This window comes from Coloeus monedula, assembly GCF_965178545.1.
Source record: "Coloeus monedula genome assembly, chromosome: 1".
Classification (NCBI taxonomy): Eukaryota; Metazoa; Chordata; class Aves; order Passeriformes; family Corvidae; genus Coloeus; species Coloeus monedula.
In genome coordinates, this window is record NC_138781.1 from 24,126,053 (window position 1) to 24,141,900 (window position 15,848).

The window sequence follows — 15,848 nt, forward strand, 5'->3', positions numbered from 1 at the left end:
GAGGAGCTTATAATTTTCTTCTTCAGAGGGAGTGACACTTACATTGTATGTATGATGGGTAGACAACAGACACATCCCTTCCAGTTCAGCCCATGATTACAAGTGCCATTATGCAGGTGTAAAAGGCTCCACAGAGCAGGGAGAACATAAGATCAAAGCATCTTTGTTTTTGTTCTCTGCTGAACTGCTTGTCTGTACAAGGATCTGCCTACAAATGGATAATGGATTGTACAAGTTGCTGCATTTGAGAAAAACTTGCTGATCTAGTTTTCTTCCATGATTCCAAGAATCTCAGATGATCATAGCTCAGTGCCAACTAAAACAATTTAGGCATGGATTTTAAATAAGTAAGCAGCATTACTGAAAGTCACATGCACAGCCACGACATATTAATGACTGAGGAGGTGCCTGGGGACCAGGAGGTGCAGAGAGATGCCTGCCATGTTTTCCACTGTGATGGCAGGTAAAAAAAGCAAAGAGTGAAGCAATGAAGAGCCCAAGTTTATTTACTCTGCTCTTCAAGACTTTAAAGGTTTTTCTGTTCACTGTTAGCCATTCACGCCTCATTGGCACATAAGGTACATGGCTGTTTTTTTCCCCAAACAGACTTTCCATTCTGTTGTCCAGTCTTTCAGTCTAGAAGCAATCCCAGGCTTGAAAATGTGGTCTGGTGAGCAGATTATTGCAGAGGCCCTGTATCATCTGTACTACACTATTGCTGTTGGACAGAGAAAGTACAGCACTGCTAGACACCAAGATTTTATATGAGTATGTGCAAGAAGACTTGTCATTTTAAAAGTAAAAAACACCCCATTGTTTATGTGTTCTTCCACGTGAATTCAGACACTGGTACAGCTTCTTATTATTTTTAGATTTCTTTCTATATATGGGCTCATGGTACTAAAGTGAGGTTAGTGAGGCTGCAGTGACGAATGCACTATAAAGCACAGTCAAGTGCTCCTGAGATTAGCATTGTTTGCCCTGGCTAAGCTTCATGTGTTTCAGTCTTGAAGTTAAATATTCCAGTAGGAAAAAGTAAATCCCAGATTAGCCAAGCTTCTGCAGTAGTAAAATTAATCTCCTTGCTCCACAATGAATTTTCTCATGAGAAAATTCTGGCCTCTATTGCAGCAGATGTAGGCAGCAGCTTGGAAACAATCTTATATCACAACTGAAGACCAGACTGTGTCTTTGCTCTATGTTCTTCTGCACACACCAGGACTGGGGGAAGTTAGCTCAGTTTTCTTGGTCAAACTCAGACTAGTGCTCCCTTTGGAAGGCCCCAATACCAGTTTACCCTTAGTCTGTTGTTGCTCTTCTATAGGTTTTGTGCCTTGTATATCTACAGATTGTGTAACTGCAGAAATAAAGGGGAAGAAGGGGTCATAACCCTTTCATCCTCTCCTGGCCTACCCCAGCTCAGCCCAGCCACTCTAGTGCATAAACTTTGCTGGATGTTTATGGGTAACGTGCTATTGCAAGTAGCACCAAAATGTCTTGATTCCATATTAGAGAGGTGTCATCATTGACGCTGTTCACCTTAACAGGAAGCTCTAAAAAAAGCTTCCGTATATAAAATTTCCTAGAAGAAAATAATGAGATGGTTTTTCAGCACTCCTGCCACTGACAGTCTGTAAATCTGAAGCAGATGCAATAATTTTGAAAAGGGGTGTAATGGTGAAAAGTACCCAAGCACCAACAAAATCACTCTCAACCTGTCCGAGAAACCTGCATCCTCACAGTCATTTGTTCTTACTGCCTGACATGGAGCCATGCTTCTGATCAGCCTCTCCACCAAGGAGTCATCAATTATACATATTGGCAAGCAGATGCTTCAGATATATTCGTTAGTGCATAACTTGAGAATTGTATTCCTGGGGTTGTAAGGTTGGATATGCTCTTCTGACACTGTAGCGTTGCCAAAAGTACTTTGGAATTAGAGCTAGTTGACGAAATTAAGAAACTAATAGCCTTTAAGATACTTTATGTTTTCAGTGCATTTTATTGTGGCCTTTCCTAATTTTTAACATTGCTACAACCTTTAATCTAGACACTAATCCAGGTGTTCTCATTAGAGCTGGAGAATTAACCTTTTGCACTAAAGCTATAAAACATTAAGGGAATTTGTTTTGCAAAATCTAATCTGAAAACAATGGAAGGCAACACTGGGGAGAATGAAGAAGGCAATGTTCAAGACCAGGATTTTTGGGGTAACACATTGTTTGGAGGCCAGTGAGGAGACACTGGAGTACTGCTTGTACACAGCAATGCAGCCATTCCTACGGGGAGAGGATGCTTCAGAAACTGCCTGACTGGTCTCTACTTTCTTCACAGCAGGTCCTCCATACTAGGGAGTACCAGAAGTTTTTCTTTGTTTCCAGGGCATGGATATTCAGCTGTGTCAGAGTGATGACAGTGAGACAGATGGGGAAAGGTGAGAGTAGCCTGCAGATACTGGGGACAGAATTGTGTTAGGAAAAGAGCTGTACATGTCTTCAGTTTTGTTTAGTTGGATGCATGAAACTGTGAACTTCTGTAGCATGATCTTCACAGCTCTCATTTCATGTTAGGTTCTGATACCATTAGCTGCTCACATTTTGCCATTCTCTTTCATGTCTCCTGAGGAGCCATGCTACAGAACTGTGGTGGGAGGCCTCATCTTTTTATTCTTGAGTTTCTCTCTACATTTACACAGGGAGCCAGCCAGAGGCAAATGTATAGAGATGTTGACAAGTGGTGGCAGAATTTAACACTCTGTGCTATCCTGAATGTTATCAAATGAGCCAGTAACACCTTATCAATAAGATAACTTGCTTTCAGTCTCTATCAAAACAGCAGTGTGGTTACATCATTATATGGAATTTTCTGGTTTCTAATGATATACAGGGATAAACAGGACCACAAATATCTCTCTAGGTTGAAATGCTGAGCGTTAGCATCACCAAGTTTGTTCTGTATCTAATTCACCTGCTCTGGATTGAAAATGGACTTCTTAATGGATTTCTCAGCTTTGCTAAGATATATGGTGTTTTATTTTGCTACAGTTGAATGCTCTTGATGTGTTGAAAAAGCTTTTTTCTGCCAACCATCTCTGGAAAACGGCTTGCTGTAGGAATTTAAATGGTTCTTGACAGATTTTAACCTGCTATTTTTGGAAAAAAAAACCCAAAAAAAAGTAAAGTGGATCTAAAACCTGCTGTATGTGTATATACATATATATGATCCAGCTATAAGAGAGTGGGAGAGATCTCTGCCTCAAAGGTTTTTATTTCTCACTGACTAGATAAGAAGCATTGCCTGTAAAAAGGCCTGTGGTAATCCTCAAAGGGGTGCAAGTAACTGCACTATTCCACCTCTGACAATGCTACCATGGATGGATTTGCCATGGCTCTGGCCTGAGCTCAGCACTGCATTCTCCAAACAGATCCCTGAATGTCCCCTCTGCTTCTTATGGAGTATTGTGGTTGTTCCTGGGGCAGGAAGGAGAGTAAAGCATTTCTTTCCTTTACTTAGACTTCCATCTCAAGGTTGCAGGTAGTAAGGGGAGAGTGTCATGCCTGTACCTCATTAAGTGCCATCTGCTTTGTAATGGCAACACACCTGATTTATCTGCTCAGAGATATTCCAGTCACACTCTGCACAGTGCTGTCAGAAATGCACACCACTGCTTGTGTGTACAGAGTAAAAGTGACTTTGTGTGGTTTGGAAGTTTGTAGTGTGACATGCTTCACATCTGCATTAATGAACAGCAGAATGACTGTTTTTCAAGTTCTGCTCATTTTCTGCATTCCATGTACTTACCTCACCATTGAAGAAGCAGAATATGGTAGCCACAAGCAAGCCCTAAGAGAAGGAAAAGAGTTTAGGGATCAGAATATATAGACTTCAACATATTTTGGAAATTCAGACTTGATGGATGTAAGGTAAAAACATTAATCCACTTCCTCTGCATCAGAGACACTCCCCGTCTTTCATAGGTGTGCTATTAAATGGATTTTTTTGTCTTTTCATAATGTTTCCCTCCCCCCCCCCCCCCCCCATATTACTAGATTTTATAGATTATCTGTTATGGCTATGAAGTTATTTATATACAAGAGATGTAGAGAAGGAAAATGAAAGGTAGGTATATATTTTGCTTACAGAGGAGAGCCGCACTGCCACTGAATTTGCTGAAGAGGATTTGTGTCCTATATGCTGCCACTCATTCATCAGAGTGTAGCAATCCAATCATAACTGTCAGCCACAGAGTATCCAGCTGTCCCAGGAAGGCTTTAAATTGAACTGTTTATGTCAGGATAAATAAACTTGTATGCTGGGCATCACAATGGATGGACAGGATGTGAGAAGAGGTGTAAGTGGTCAGAAAAAGAAAAAAACCCACCCAGCACATGAGTTAAAAGGTAGGGAGGCAGAAAAAAGAGATGCTACAGATCACAGCTTGGTCATAAATGGTTTTAAATTAATTTCATCATCACCACAGCTATAAGATTAAACAGGGCCAAGGCAGGAATATGAGATGAGAAAGTGTGAAATTAATAAGCGAGAAAATTCTTGCACATAGAGCCTGCCATTCAGGATTATGTAGTTACACTGGTCCATGTCCTAACTGCACTCACTCTTATTAAAATAGCATTACAAAGCATCACTGGGAGCCAAATGCCTTCATTTTAAATTAGTTAAAGCAGTTATTATAAACTAAACGTATGGCAGTTTGTGAAATTGAGGGGAAAACTGCAATGTAGCTTATGTTCCCAAGGGCTGCTTTGAAGAACTTTACAGCTGTATCTTTTCTATAAAACCTTTATTTAGATGATTACCACTTGCGTTGTAGATAATGCTTTGCAAAATGTCTTTGACTCTCAGATGTATGTTTTGGGCCACAAACGTGATAAGCAATAACTTTTTAACAAAATGCTTATATAGAGATACACGGGCTGGTTTGAACAAGTGCTGACAGCTTCAATTTTTACCATTATTTTTCTCTAATAGATTTTCTCTGATGCAGAATTTGTAATTTGACATAAATTCAAATATCAACACAGAAAAGCATGTAGGAGGAAGATGAAGGGTAGACATAGTGAGAAAAAACCCTTTCTTTTCACATTTTGGCAAAGCAATGAATATTCTCAAAAAACTCTTATCCCAGTGTGCAGTAAGCGATACACAATAGCTTGTCCATAAGTTTTGGGCTGAGAAGCACCACAAAGTCAAAAAAAACCTTACAACTCTAAAGCAGGACTTTTCCAGATCAGACACTTCTAAATCAAAATTTTTGCAAGGGTAGAAAGTTCTCCAGTTCCTCATGGCCTGTACCAATGTTGTTTGTGCTGTGAGCACTGCAGAAACGTGCGTAGTCGTGCAAAACCTCTGCTCTTGAGCTGTAATGTAAATTTCAGCAGGGGCCTTGCTATTGTGCTAAATGTGTTTTCATTAACAGCAGTCAGCCATAATGGCAAATGAGATGGATCTTGATCTCCTCTGGGAGCAGGGATGCTCAATGGACAGTCTACATGAGGCATGGCAAATCAGAAGACAGCAGGGGGAGAGAAAGAAGCAGGGAAATTTTTTCCAAGTCTGCTCTTCTGTGGGAGTGTTTAGGGGGAATTTGGGAACCTCAGTTCCCCTAAAGACAAGAATCAAACCTGAACTATTGAAGTGAAGCCATTTTTCATTTCAGTTCCTCTATGGTATTGGAATTCTGCTGTTACATCCTGCAATTGCTCCAGTTTTCTGCTATTCAAGAGTGTAGTTCCCTTACCTAATGTTTTCTCCAGATAATTTCTGGCAGAAAAGCTAAAGAGGAAGGTGTGGTGATGCCTCATATCCCTTCCAGGCTCTCTTCTAGTTCAGAGTGAGCTGAAAGCACACCTGGCTTCTTGTTATTTTGAGACCATGCATGTTGTACATGTTCTGGCTGAAGGAATTATTTTCTGTAGTCCGTTCCATGTATATCCCATTGCTCTTCTTCCACCTGCCATGGTCCTCTGGACTCTGCCATCTGTATTTTAATTTCTTCCATTTTATACATAAAGTTTGGCCCATTGTTCAGAGGGCTATTGTTATCTTCAGTTGTAAAGCTACAGAGATATGAGTAGCAGACACCAGCTTTGTCTGCTAGGAGCCAGGAGGGCTTGGAATGACCATAATTCTACAGTGGATCTGTTAAAACATGTGACAGACTACATGTAGGTTAATTATTTAATTTCAGGCCCATGGTTTATTTCTCATATCTCTTTGATGTTTATCTTCCAAATTCTGACTGCTGCTGGTTTTTGCTGGGGATACAATTCTTGCTGAGGATGAAATGTCTAGGCCAATTATATCTCTCTGCCACTGTGTGGAGTTGCTAAACTAACCTGTGATATATTGCCTGCTCCCAGCAAGATAATGTTGGCAGTGGTATTGAAAGAAGAAATGAAGAACATATTTATTTTAAGATTAGGGCCTTTAATGACTTCTGAAATTCTTTACTTCTGAAACTATGTGAAGAACAAATGAATGTGCCTTTCAGCTCAATCATGCCATAGGGATTGTCCAGAGTCAGCAGCTCTCAGACCTTCACGTACCTTATTAACACTGTCGTGAGTTTTTCCTGTGTTTTAGTGACTATACTGGTCTAAGTAAATTCTTTGCTTGACAGGTATTTAATTTGTATCTCACTCTCTTAGAAGACATGAGTGTCTTGAAGAGAAGTTTGAGTAATTTGCTCATGTTAAAGAGAAACAAATGTAAAATGCAGATACTGCAAATTTACATAGGTTTCTCATATCTCTTTTTACTTTTTTATTTGAGGTTATGTCTCCATTAAACCAAGAAAGCATAAATAGATATACTTATTCCTGCTGTTCCTGACTGTGTCCAGGGCCTTAATTTGTACCCTAATCAAATACACACTGTGTTGCTGTTCAGACTTTAGTGGTGTGATATATTCATTATTGATGCTAGAATATGATGTCATATGTAATTGTACAGATGGTCATAACAAAAAAATCAGTTTTTGATTCTCTATGTGGGCTTTGTTCCATGTCCATTCACTTCTCACTTCTGGATCTGAATGGACAGCAAAAAAAAAGAAAAGCATGCCCGAGGTTGTTCTTAGAAGTACATCTCATTCCCACCTCTTTCATTTTGGCAAGGATAAAAAAGCTTTGAGGAAAACAGCAGTGTGTTTCTCACCATCTTCATTCACTGCACACTCATACAGAATCTCTGAGGTAAATTACTGGGTTATCAATTGTTCATTTAAGTTACATTAAAAAAAATAAAGCAAAGAATGTGTCTGTGCAGTTTCTGCTGCCACTGAGGTGGGGAGATTGTCATGAGAGGGCTGAAGACAGCAGCCCACCTGCTGCAAAATGATAGAGACATCCCATCAGCCAAAGCTCATGCTTTGCTTCTTCTCCTGCTCTCTGTGGAGGTTTCATTACTGTCTTTTTTTTGCATGTATTTTTCATACAAAAATGGTACTTTATTATATCTGGCTTACAAAAAAATATTCTCCATAACTTTAATTGGTTCAAAATATTAAAAAGTTTTTAAACTACTAATAATCCAAAGAGAAATAAAAAGAACAGAAAATAAAAAAAGAACACTTATGTTGTCAAAAGCAGTCCTACAACCTTAACTCTGAACAGAAGGAAAAAATATTTCTGCCTGATTTGGCATTACAAAGGATATTTATTTCCTTTTAAAGTGAGAAACAGATGGAATTAACACCTTCTGAAATACCTTGAAATATCTCACTATGTTTAAGAGACTACTTTTAAATGGGTTAATTGTGTTCTGTATAAGGCTGCATAGAAAGATAAATTTAGAACTTGGAGGCAGTGTAGATATATATGCAGTCCAAACCCAGGCCTAAAAGATTCAAAATATCCTTGTACCAGACCAGGTCCCTCTGAGCTGCATCCTCCTGCCTGGCAGGGTGGGTGCTGCAGTCCTGGGGGTGCTGCTTGGAAGCTGCTGGATGGCACACAAGGGATCTCACTTGTGGAGAAAAAAACCTGTGATTATTCTCTGTTCAGCAGAAAAAACCCTTTTCATTTGCCAATAAAAACCAAGGTCCTTATGCTGAATTGCTTTTTATCTTCTCATTAGGGGGAGACTTATACATTTAGAGCCACAGTCCCCAAGGTATTGAGAAGAGCAGCTTTACCTGCTTGTGTATTGCTGTTGATTCTGGGGCTGTTCCTCCACCCCTCCCTCACAGACCTTCACAGCTCTCTCTTCTCTGGAGCAGCGACAGTGCCATTTTATGTAAACCGACAGCCTCTAAAAACCCAGCTTGAAGGTGCTGGAGATAGAATTCAGTGAGATAGAATTCAGGTGGAGGGAGCTTGAAAGCAGAGGCTTGTTCATCCCTAGGCTGGTTTGAGAGCTCTGAGAGGACTGTGTAGGTCAGTTAGTGGGACTAATTGATGCATCACACAGTTTTTTTTCTACTCTTCCTTTTTTCTTGTGAGGCATTTGCTATGGACTACTGTCAGAAATCAGAGGTTAGGGTAGTGGTTTTTTGTAGCAGAACCTCTGACAGAAGCACAGCACCCCAATCTCTTTAGAGCCTGGGACTTCTCAAAAGATTTTCAATGGTTCCAAGGATGGAGGAAGTGTCAGCTGCGGCCCCAGCACCAGCAGAGGTGCAGGAGGCTGTGCCAGGTTGTCAGGCACAGGCCACATCTCTCTTGCTCTATCTTGGAATGGAGATCTGAGTGCAGCCACGTGCAGGACCGAGGGCTGTTGCTGTCCATTCCTTCACAGGAGGCATTCCCTTTGCCCAGGTGTACAGTTTTGTCTTCACTGGGCAGCATGATGGGGTTTTCAGGCTTTTGACATGTGTGTTTTAATGCCAGAGGTGTGCAAAGAGTCAGCGTATCCTGTACCCTAATGCTTGACAGCCCGAGGAAGTTTGCATCTTCCATCTGCTTTCAGCATCATCTACCAGGTTCTGAAAGTCAGGTCCTTTAATGTAGATCTGCAACTCACTGGCTCTTCTGGAGTGAAAATGTTTGCTTTGTGGTGCCTAATTTAGGAGCTCTGTTAGATAAGATAGCTGTGTGTGTTCAGCAATGCACCTACAGCATCCCAATCCATGCATGTCTTTCCAATTAAGGTGTGCTGGTTTTGTATAGAGTAATTTTCTTCATAGCAGCTAGTATGGGGCTCTGCTTTGGATGTGGGCTGGAAACAGTGTTGATAATGCAGGGATGTTTTAGCTATGGCTGAGCAGGGCTTCCAAAAATCAAGGCCTTTGCTGCTTTTCATCTCATCCCACCACGAGCGGGCAGGGAGCGCACAAGGAGTTGGGAGGGAGCACAGTCAGGATAGCTGAACCCAGCTGATCCAAGGAATATCCCAGATCATATGGCACCATGATCAGCATATAAAGTGGGAGAAGAAGAAAAAGGGGGCTGTTTGGAGCACTGGCTTTTTTAGTCCCAGGTAATTTTTATGTATGACGGAGCCCTACTTCCCTGAGCATGGCTGAACACCTGCGTGAATGGATTCTGTATTTTGCTTTTCTTGTGTATGTGGCTTTTGCTTTATCTACTGAACTGTCTTTATCTCAACCCATGACTTTTCCCACTTTTACCCTTCCAATTCTCTTCTCCATCCTACTGTGGGGAGTGAGCAAGTGGCTCTGTGGGGCTGAGTCACCAGCTGGGGTTAAACCACAACATAAGGGTTGAAATGTCTTTCTTTTGCCTGGTGAACTTTTCTTTTCAACCTTCTGGAGACTAAAGAGCTGATATTGGTGATGGTGAGAAGAGATATGAACCTCTTCATTTAGAGGATTAATGGGAAGTTGGCTAGGTGGGCTGGAAAAGTATATGCATTCACATTTGCAGCACAAAAGCCAGCCTTCCATTTTTTTATCATTTACGTATCTTTTCTTCAGATCTGTTAAGAAGAATCTGGTCTAATGTGTGAAATATACATGCAGTAGACATTCAGTGTTCTTACAGGCATATTTGAAAAACCACTTCCACTTAAAATGGTGAACATTGATGATATCATCACAAAAAGAGTGGGACAGGTCAAAACAAGACTTCTGCTGTTATTCAGAAGTGACTGCAGCAGAGGAAACCTAGCTTGTTACATGATTTCTTTTGGGAACAGATTCTTTCTTATCTTCAATCCTCTGAGTTTTACAATAGAATGCAGTGCTTGTTTGCACTATTTCTGTGTACAAGAACTATACAATTAATGTATCAATCCTTCACATTCACTTAAAGCAGTGATGTACTGTGAGAACATGTCTCTCTTTCTGTTCTAGAAAAGGCATAAAAATTACTCATTTAAGTAGTGCAGAAATGAAGAATTTATTACATTTTCCACCAAAAAAGATTGGTAATTGTTCTCACGATGCCTGCTTGTATACGACTGACGTGCCCTGAGCTGCAAAACCCCACAGACTCTTGCTGGTGTCTGCATAGGCTGGCTGTGCTGTGGGTCACGGGAGCGCAATAGCTAGAGGGAAACACAGCCATTAAACAAATGAATACAGTATCTGCTAATTACAGAACCAGCCCTAGAAGAAAACGAGCACCAGAGGAGTGATTGTATAGCTGGCAGTCTTAAATATGCCTACAAGAAATCTTTGGGAAAGGATTAAGAATGTTTATTTTAGGTTACAATTAAAAATCCACTCCAAGTGGAAAAGGGAGGATTGCAGTCGGTTGCAGCCAGCAGGACAACTGCACAGTCCTTCCAAAAGGCCAAACTTTAGCAGGAAACACACCAAGATTTTACTGCAGAGTTGTCAAGAGCTCTTCTGTGAGAGCAGAAGGAACCCAACAGGGATGAAACTTTCCTGCCTTGGATCCCTCCCTCACCCAGCCCCCTTCATCAGTACAGACTCCATTTTAACCTCAGTTTGGTGACTTTCTATTCCATAATGATCACAATTAGAATTTTTAATTGAGAAAATTATAATTGGTTTTGCAATTCTCGAACAACTGCGCAGGATTTAAAAGGTATTTTAAGAGTAAATTGGTTATTGTAACAATGTGTCTTATCCTAAATTACTAAAACTGTAAGCAAATAACTTGTCTCCAAAAAGCTAATTTGGAGATATTCCTTTATAGCTCTTGTGAATGAAAAAGTAACAATACAGGCAATAATAGAAGAAACAAGGCTCTCATTCCTTTTAAGCAGAACTGTAATATAAGATGGCATACACTTCAAAAGCAGACCTATAAGTTCAGTTATTCTATCCATGAAGCAGCAAGAACACCTGCAGTTTTGAAGGGATAAGGGTGATAAGCAGTATATATAATCTGACAGAATACATAGATTTTGGTAGCCTAATTTATAATTTCATTTAAGGAAAAAGCACTACCGATTTTTTAAGCTCTCTTCTTATTACGGCATTAAAATAATTTCTTCACTTAGCTTCCATATGAAAGGAAGCAAGAAGTAGGTTACCCAATTCACTTGTGTTGACCACTATTCAAAAATGCATTGAAAAACTGCCTTTCCTAGTCAATATAGGACTGGATATATTCCAGTCAGTAAACCAGATAAGCCAGCATTTAAAGTCATTTAGGTTCGGCTTGTTTTGTTTTCAAAAGAAAATAAACTAGACTTACTGAATGATGTATTTTCAAAGCATTTTTGAAATCAAAATGTCAGTCTTGTAATTTAAACTGCCCAATAATGGAATTCTAACTCCTAAATGTAGCTTAGTTGTCTCCGTTTTTTCTTTTGGCATTCCCTCTGTTAAACAGTTTGCAAACACTGCTAATTTTAATATTAAGGTCACAGCATTAGTTTCAGTCAATTTGAGCATGTCAACAGAAATTGTGTTGGAACTTAAAAGCCCTCTGTGAACTCATTTTTCTCTCCATAGTTTAGAAATAGCATAAACTGATAATTACATCGTTTCCCCTATCTTGTCTCTGTTCTTTACACAGTGGTGATGCTTGTGTAAATGCAGATAATCAAATAGTGTGAAACGGTTGGAAAAGAACTGAAAACCCAGCTTTTTTCAGTTTCAGGGCAAAACCCCTGGCAACAGTATCTTTGAGTAAATTAGTTTAACATCAAACAATTCAACTACTCTGAAGCTGTTACTATTTAACATACCTGGTAATGCATTAATATATGCATGATGTAATCGTATATTTCTCCAGCAAGTCGGTTTTCTGGTCTCCAGGGAATAATAACAAACTGAATTCCTAATAAGGGCACCAGGATTAAAGTGGCTCTGACAGCTTTCATATACATGTTGGACTCAGCACGGTGGGTATCTCTCAGCTTTGTCACCAAAACTCGGACAATGTTAAGCAAAAAGAAAAAATTGACCTGCAAAACCAAAGCTATTGTAGGTGAAAGCATTCAAATTAAACAGATTTTCAAAATACAAATACGGAGCACATAAATGGCAGTAAAGTGTCGCTTTCTAGCTTTATTGTATCTCATAATGGGCAGCTCCTGTGCAGTCAGGTCTTGGAAAGTATCTTGACTATTTTCAGAAAAGATATGTGAAGCAGCTCTCTACTGTGGGGTATGCCCAGCCCCTGCCCTGGAGAGACATCTGCTGAGATAAGGAGAGTGCCTAAACCTCCCAGTGGAACTCCCCTGGAAAGGGAGCTCCCCTTCAGTTACGGCGAGAAGACAAACCCAGAATCCTCTGGGAGACCCTGTGTAGATCCTTTGTAGCCCATTGGCCTTTACCCTCTGGCACCCACCCCCTGTATCCCTATAAAGCGAGCCCCCTGCCCCTGGGAAGGAGAGAGATGCTCGTCCCTGGCTCCCCTTCGGCGAACTAATAAAGCTGCCTCGTGTGGAACAGCTACACGAGCCTCTCATCTCTCTCTCTGGTCTGGCTTCGCCTGGAGGCTGCCCTGCAGAGCTGAGCTGCAATCACGAGCTGACAATCACTAAAGAGCTGACAGCTTCTGCAGGGGCCCTCCTGGCCAGCAGCTGAGGGAAGACACCGGGCCTCGGGAAGATGATCCTCCAAGGGACCATCTCTCCGGACCGGTCACAGCTTCCTCGGTCAGAGCTACTGACTCTTCACCAGCTGCCATACTCTACATGCTTTGGAGTCTGCATGGGTGTTTCAGGTGGGCAGGGGTCAGTTCTAGGATGAACTGGCTGTTTTGACACTGATGTGGGCAAATTTAGGGTTTCCAGGGAACATTTAATATTATTTTTATGTCTGAAGTTTATATGGGGTGGACGAATTGTCCCCTAGAAATAACCATGACTTTGTCCTGAGTCTGACAGTTGCCAAGCAATCTTGCCAGGTGAGACAAACCCTGGCATGTCCCCTGGGCACATGGGACCTATGGGAGCACACAATTTCCCTAAGGAATATGCTCCATGGACTAATGCTTCAGGCTTGTGTGTGACCAGGGGTGTAAGGCTGCTCTTGAGGAAAACCTAGGCCATCCCTTTGTTCCACCAGACTGCAGGGACCCCGTGGTACTCTACCCACAGGGAACAGGTAACGGTTGCTGTCCCAGGGCAGAAACTCCAGATACCAGAAAATTTTGCCCCTGACCCTTATGGTCAGTGATGCCAAGTAGTTCAGCACCTTCTCTCCTCAATTATTTCTGGAAATCTGATCCCAGCATCAAGTAACCTGCCCTTGGCCCTGGCTTCACAGAGAGCTCCTTGCGGGATATGCTGAGAACCTGCAGGAAGAGGGAAGGCAGACCCAGGCTGATGATGAGCTCAGTGGTTACCCTGTGGACGTCCTTGACATCACAGACCTCCTCGGTCTCCAGTGTACCCAGATCACTCTTTTCTAGTCTGCTACAGTAAAATCAGGCACTGACACTTCGGAGCTTTAATAGACTTTCTTCTTCCTGCTAATTTTTTGAAATAAGTATGTAAGTTGTATAACTTCCATAGATATTTCAAGAGCTCAAATCACATCTATGTACCAGAAATTTCAGCTGATTTTTTTCAGAACGGTGAATCAGAAAGCTCTGGTAAAGCATTTTACCACTTCTAAACTACACTGGGAGACCTTTCAACTGTTTTACATTTGTGCTCTACTGGAAAAGAGGAGTAATAAATTACTTCTGAGGTCCCATTCAGCATTAAATGTAGCCCTTATTCTCCATCCAATTCTGACTTCACTCACTCTGCTTAACCTCCACTTTTAGATTTTCTGAAAGTAACTGTGAAAAGTCAAAGAAAGACTTAAAAAAGCTAAAAATCCTCAACTCTTTGGAATCAATCTGTCACTATGGGATTTTTGTAGCAAATCAAGCAGGACATTCTGTAGACATTGACATCTTCACAAAAATGACTGGAAATGACATAAATATGATACAGAAATTATAATGTCTTACTTTGAAAACAGCTAAAGATTGCTCTTTTTCCATTAAAAAGCAGTTGCTTCTTTTTTCTTTGTGGCCAATATGGGATCACAATGACAAAAATAAAGGCTAAATGGCCTCTCTCAGATGGTAATTGACATTACAATAGGAGATACAATCAAGATTGAACCAATAAACCCACAATAAATGTGATTCTGTGGGACCAACAAACAACCTATAAGGCAGGGAAGGATGGGCTGCTTCACATAGCTAATGTTAAAAACTGCTGCTCCAGAAAGGGTGGAAAGGTTTTTGTTTTTTTTAAACTATGAGATGGAAAGTTGTTTATTCAAAGGTGTTCCCAGTACTCACTGTGTTACTGTTTGATCTCCGAGGGAATAATTGCAGATAGGTCCACACAGTTGTTTGCAAGTAAGAGGCAGATCAAAAGCTGAAAGTGCATCTTGGATGACACACTGAGATGAGTTTGGGGCTCGGGTTGACTAAAACCCTTTCTGTGCCTTTCAGGAGGGTCAGGGTTACCACGCCAAACTGCGTGACTGGCATACCAGATGTTATTGCCAAGCTGCATTTTGAATCTTGTCCTCCTACTCAGACAGCCCAGTCCAGTTCTTCCCCTGGACTCTTTTAGCTCCCTGCCTTTGGACATACCAGGTCAGTGACCAGCAAAACTCATGCTGAGCCACCAGCTCGCCTCAGCTGAGACACAGCTAAATAATTGATGTCACATAAATGCAGTGTATTCAGTCCCAAATAAGTCTCACTGGAATAAAGTGTTGTGAGCCTGTCCTTTGTAACATTGAAGAGAGAAAACCTCTAGTTTCTTCTGAGTTTTGACTAAAATACTTGTAGTACAGAAGCTTCTATTTTGTTCAGGTTAGCATCATTTCTAAAATAATTATTATACTGCTGATACCAAATAATATTCTTACCAATAAAGCTGCCATTACAGGTCCATGAACAATATAAAGCAAGTATGTGTCAACACTCATCCAGCAGCTGGAGAAGAAATACAACATTACCATTTATTTTTGACTTGAATAAAATTTGCTGCACAGTTAAATAATGCTAAGTTCTTTCAAAAACAGACATGCTACTCACTTATCATTGAAGTATCTGGCTCTTGCAACTGCATGAATGGATGCTGGCACCAAAGGGAACCCTGAAATGATTAAAGTTATGGATCAGTCTTGGTATTTGTTTAGCTTGAATTTCATGTGTCTCACACACTAAAAAGTCTCTTGTTCACAAAACGTATGAAATCACGTTTCAGGGAAGAACTGTTAGTCCGTCACACTCAGACCCTGGCAGCACCTCAGTGGTGAGATGCAAAAGGGATTAACATTCAAGGCAGGCCAAAAGGAGAAGAAAAGCCCACAGACCATGCTCTCCTTGAATGTCTCAAAGCTGCTGCCAGGCTCCCCTGCATTGCTGTGGCTTGTGTAGGGAAGGGTGTGAGCAGGCAGTGTGGGAAGGCTGTAAAGATCATTCTGTTCTCAGAGCAGTATTCCCTCAGGAAACCGGGGACACTTGTTAAAATCATGTAAATAACTG

General features: G+C 41.0%; 1 protein-coding gene across 1 annotated transcript in view; it reads right to left on the reverse strand.

Moving 5' to 3' along the window:
- The window catches only part of CALCR (calcitonin receptor), a gene marked incomplete at both ends in the record, with an annotated part of 154,655 nt that overhangs the window by 2,116 nt on the left and 136,691 nt on the right, over positions 1–15,848 (reverse strand). The window contains 4 exons of the mRNA XM_082299429.1: positions 3,802–3,843; positions 12,085–12,303; positions 15,227–15,293; positions 15,396–15,456. Coding sequence (XP_082155555.1) covers positions 3,802–3,843; positions 12,085–12,303; positions 15,227–15,293; positions 15,396–15,456 — 389 coding nt within the window. The remainder of the gene's footprint in view (positions 1–3,801; positions 3,844–12,084; positions 12,304–15,226; positions 15,294–15,395; positions 15,457–15,848) is intronic.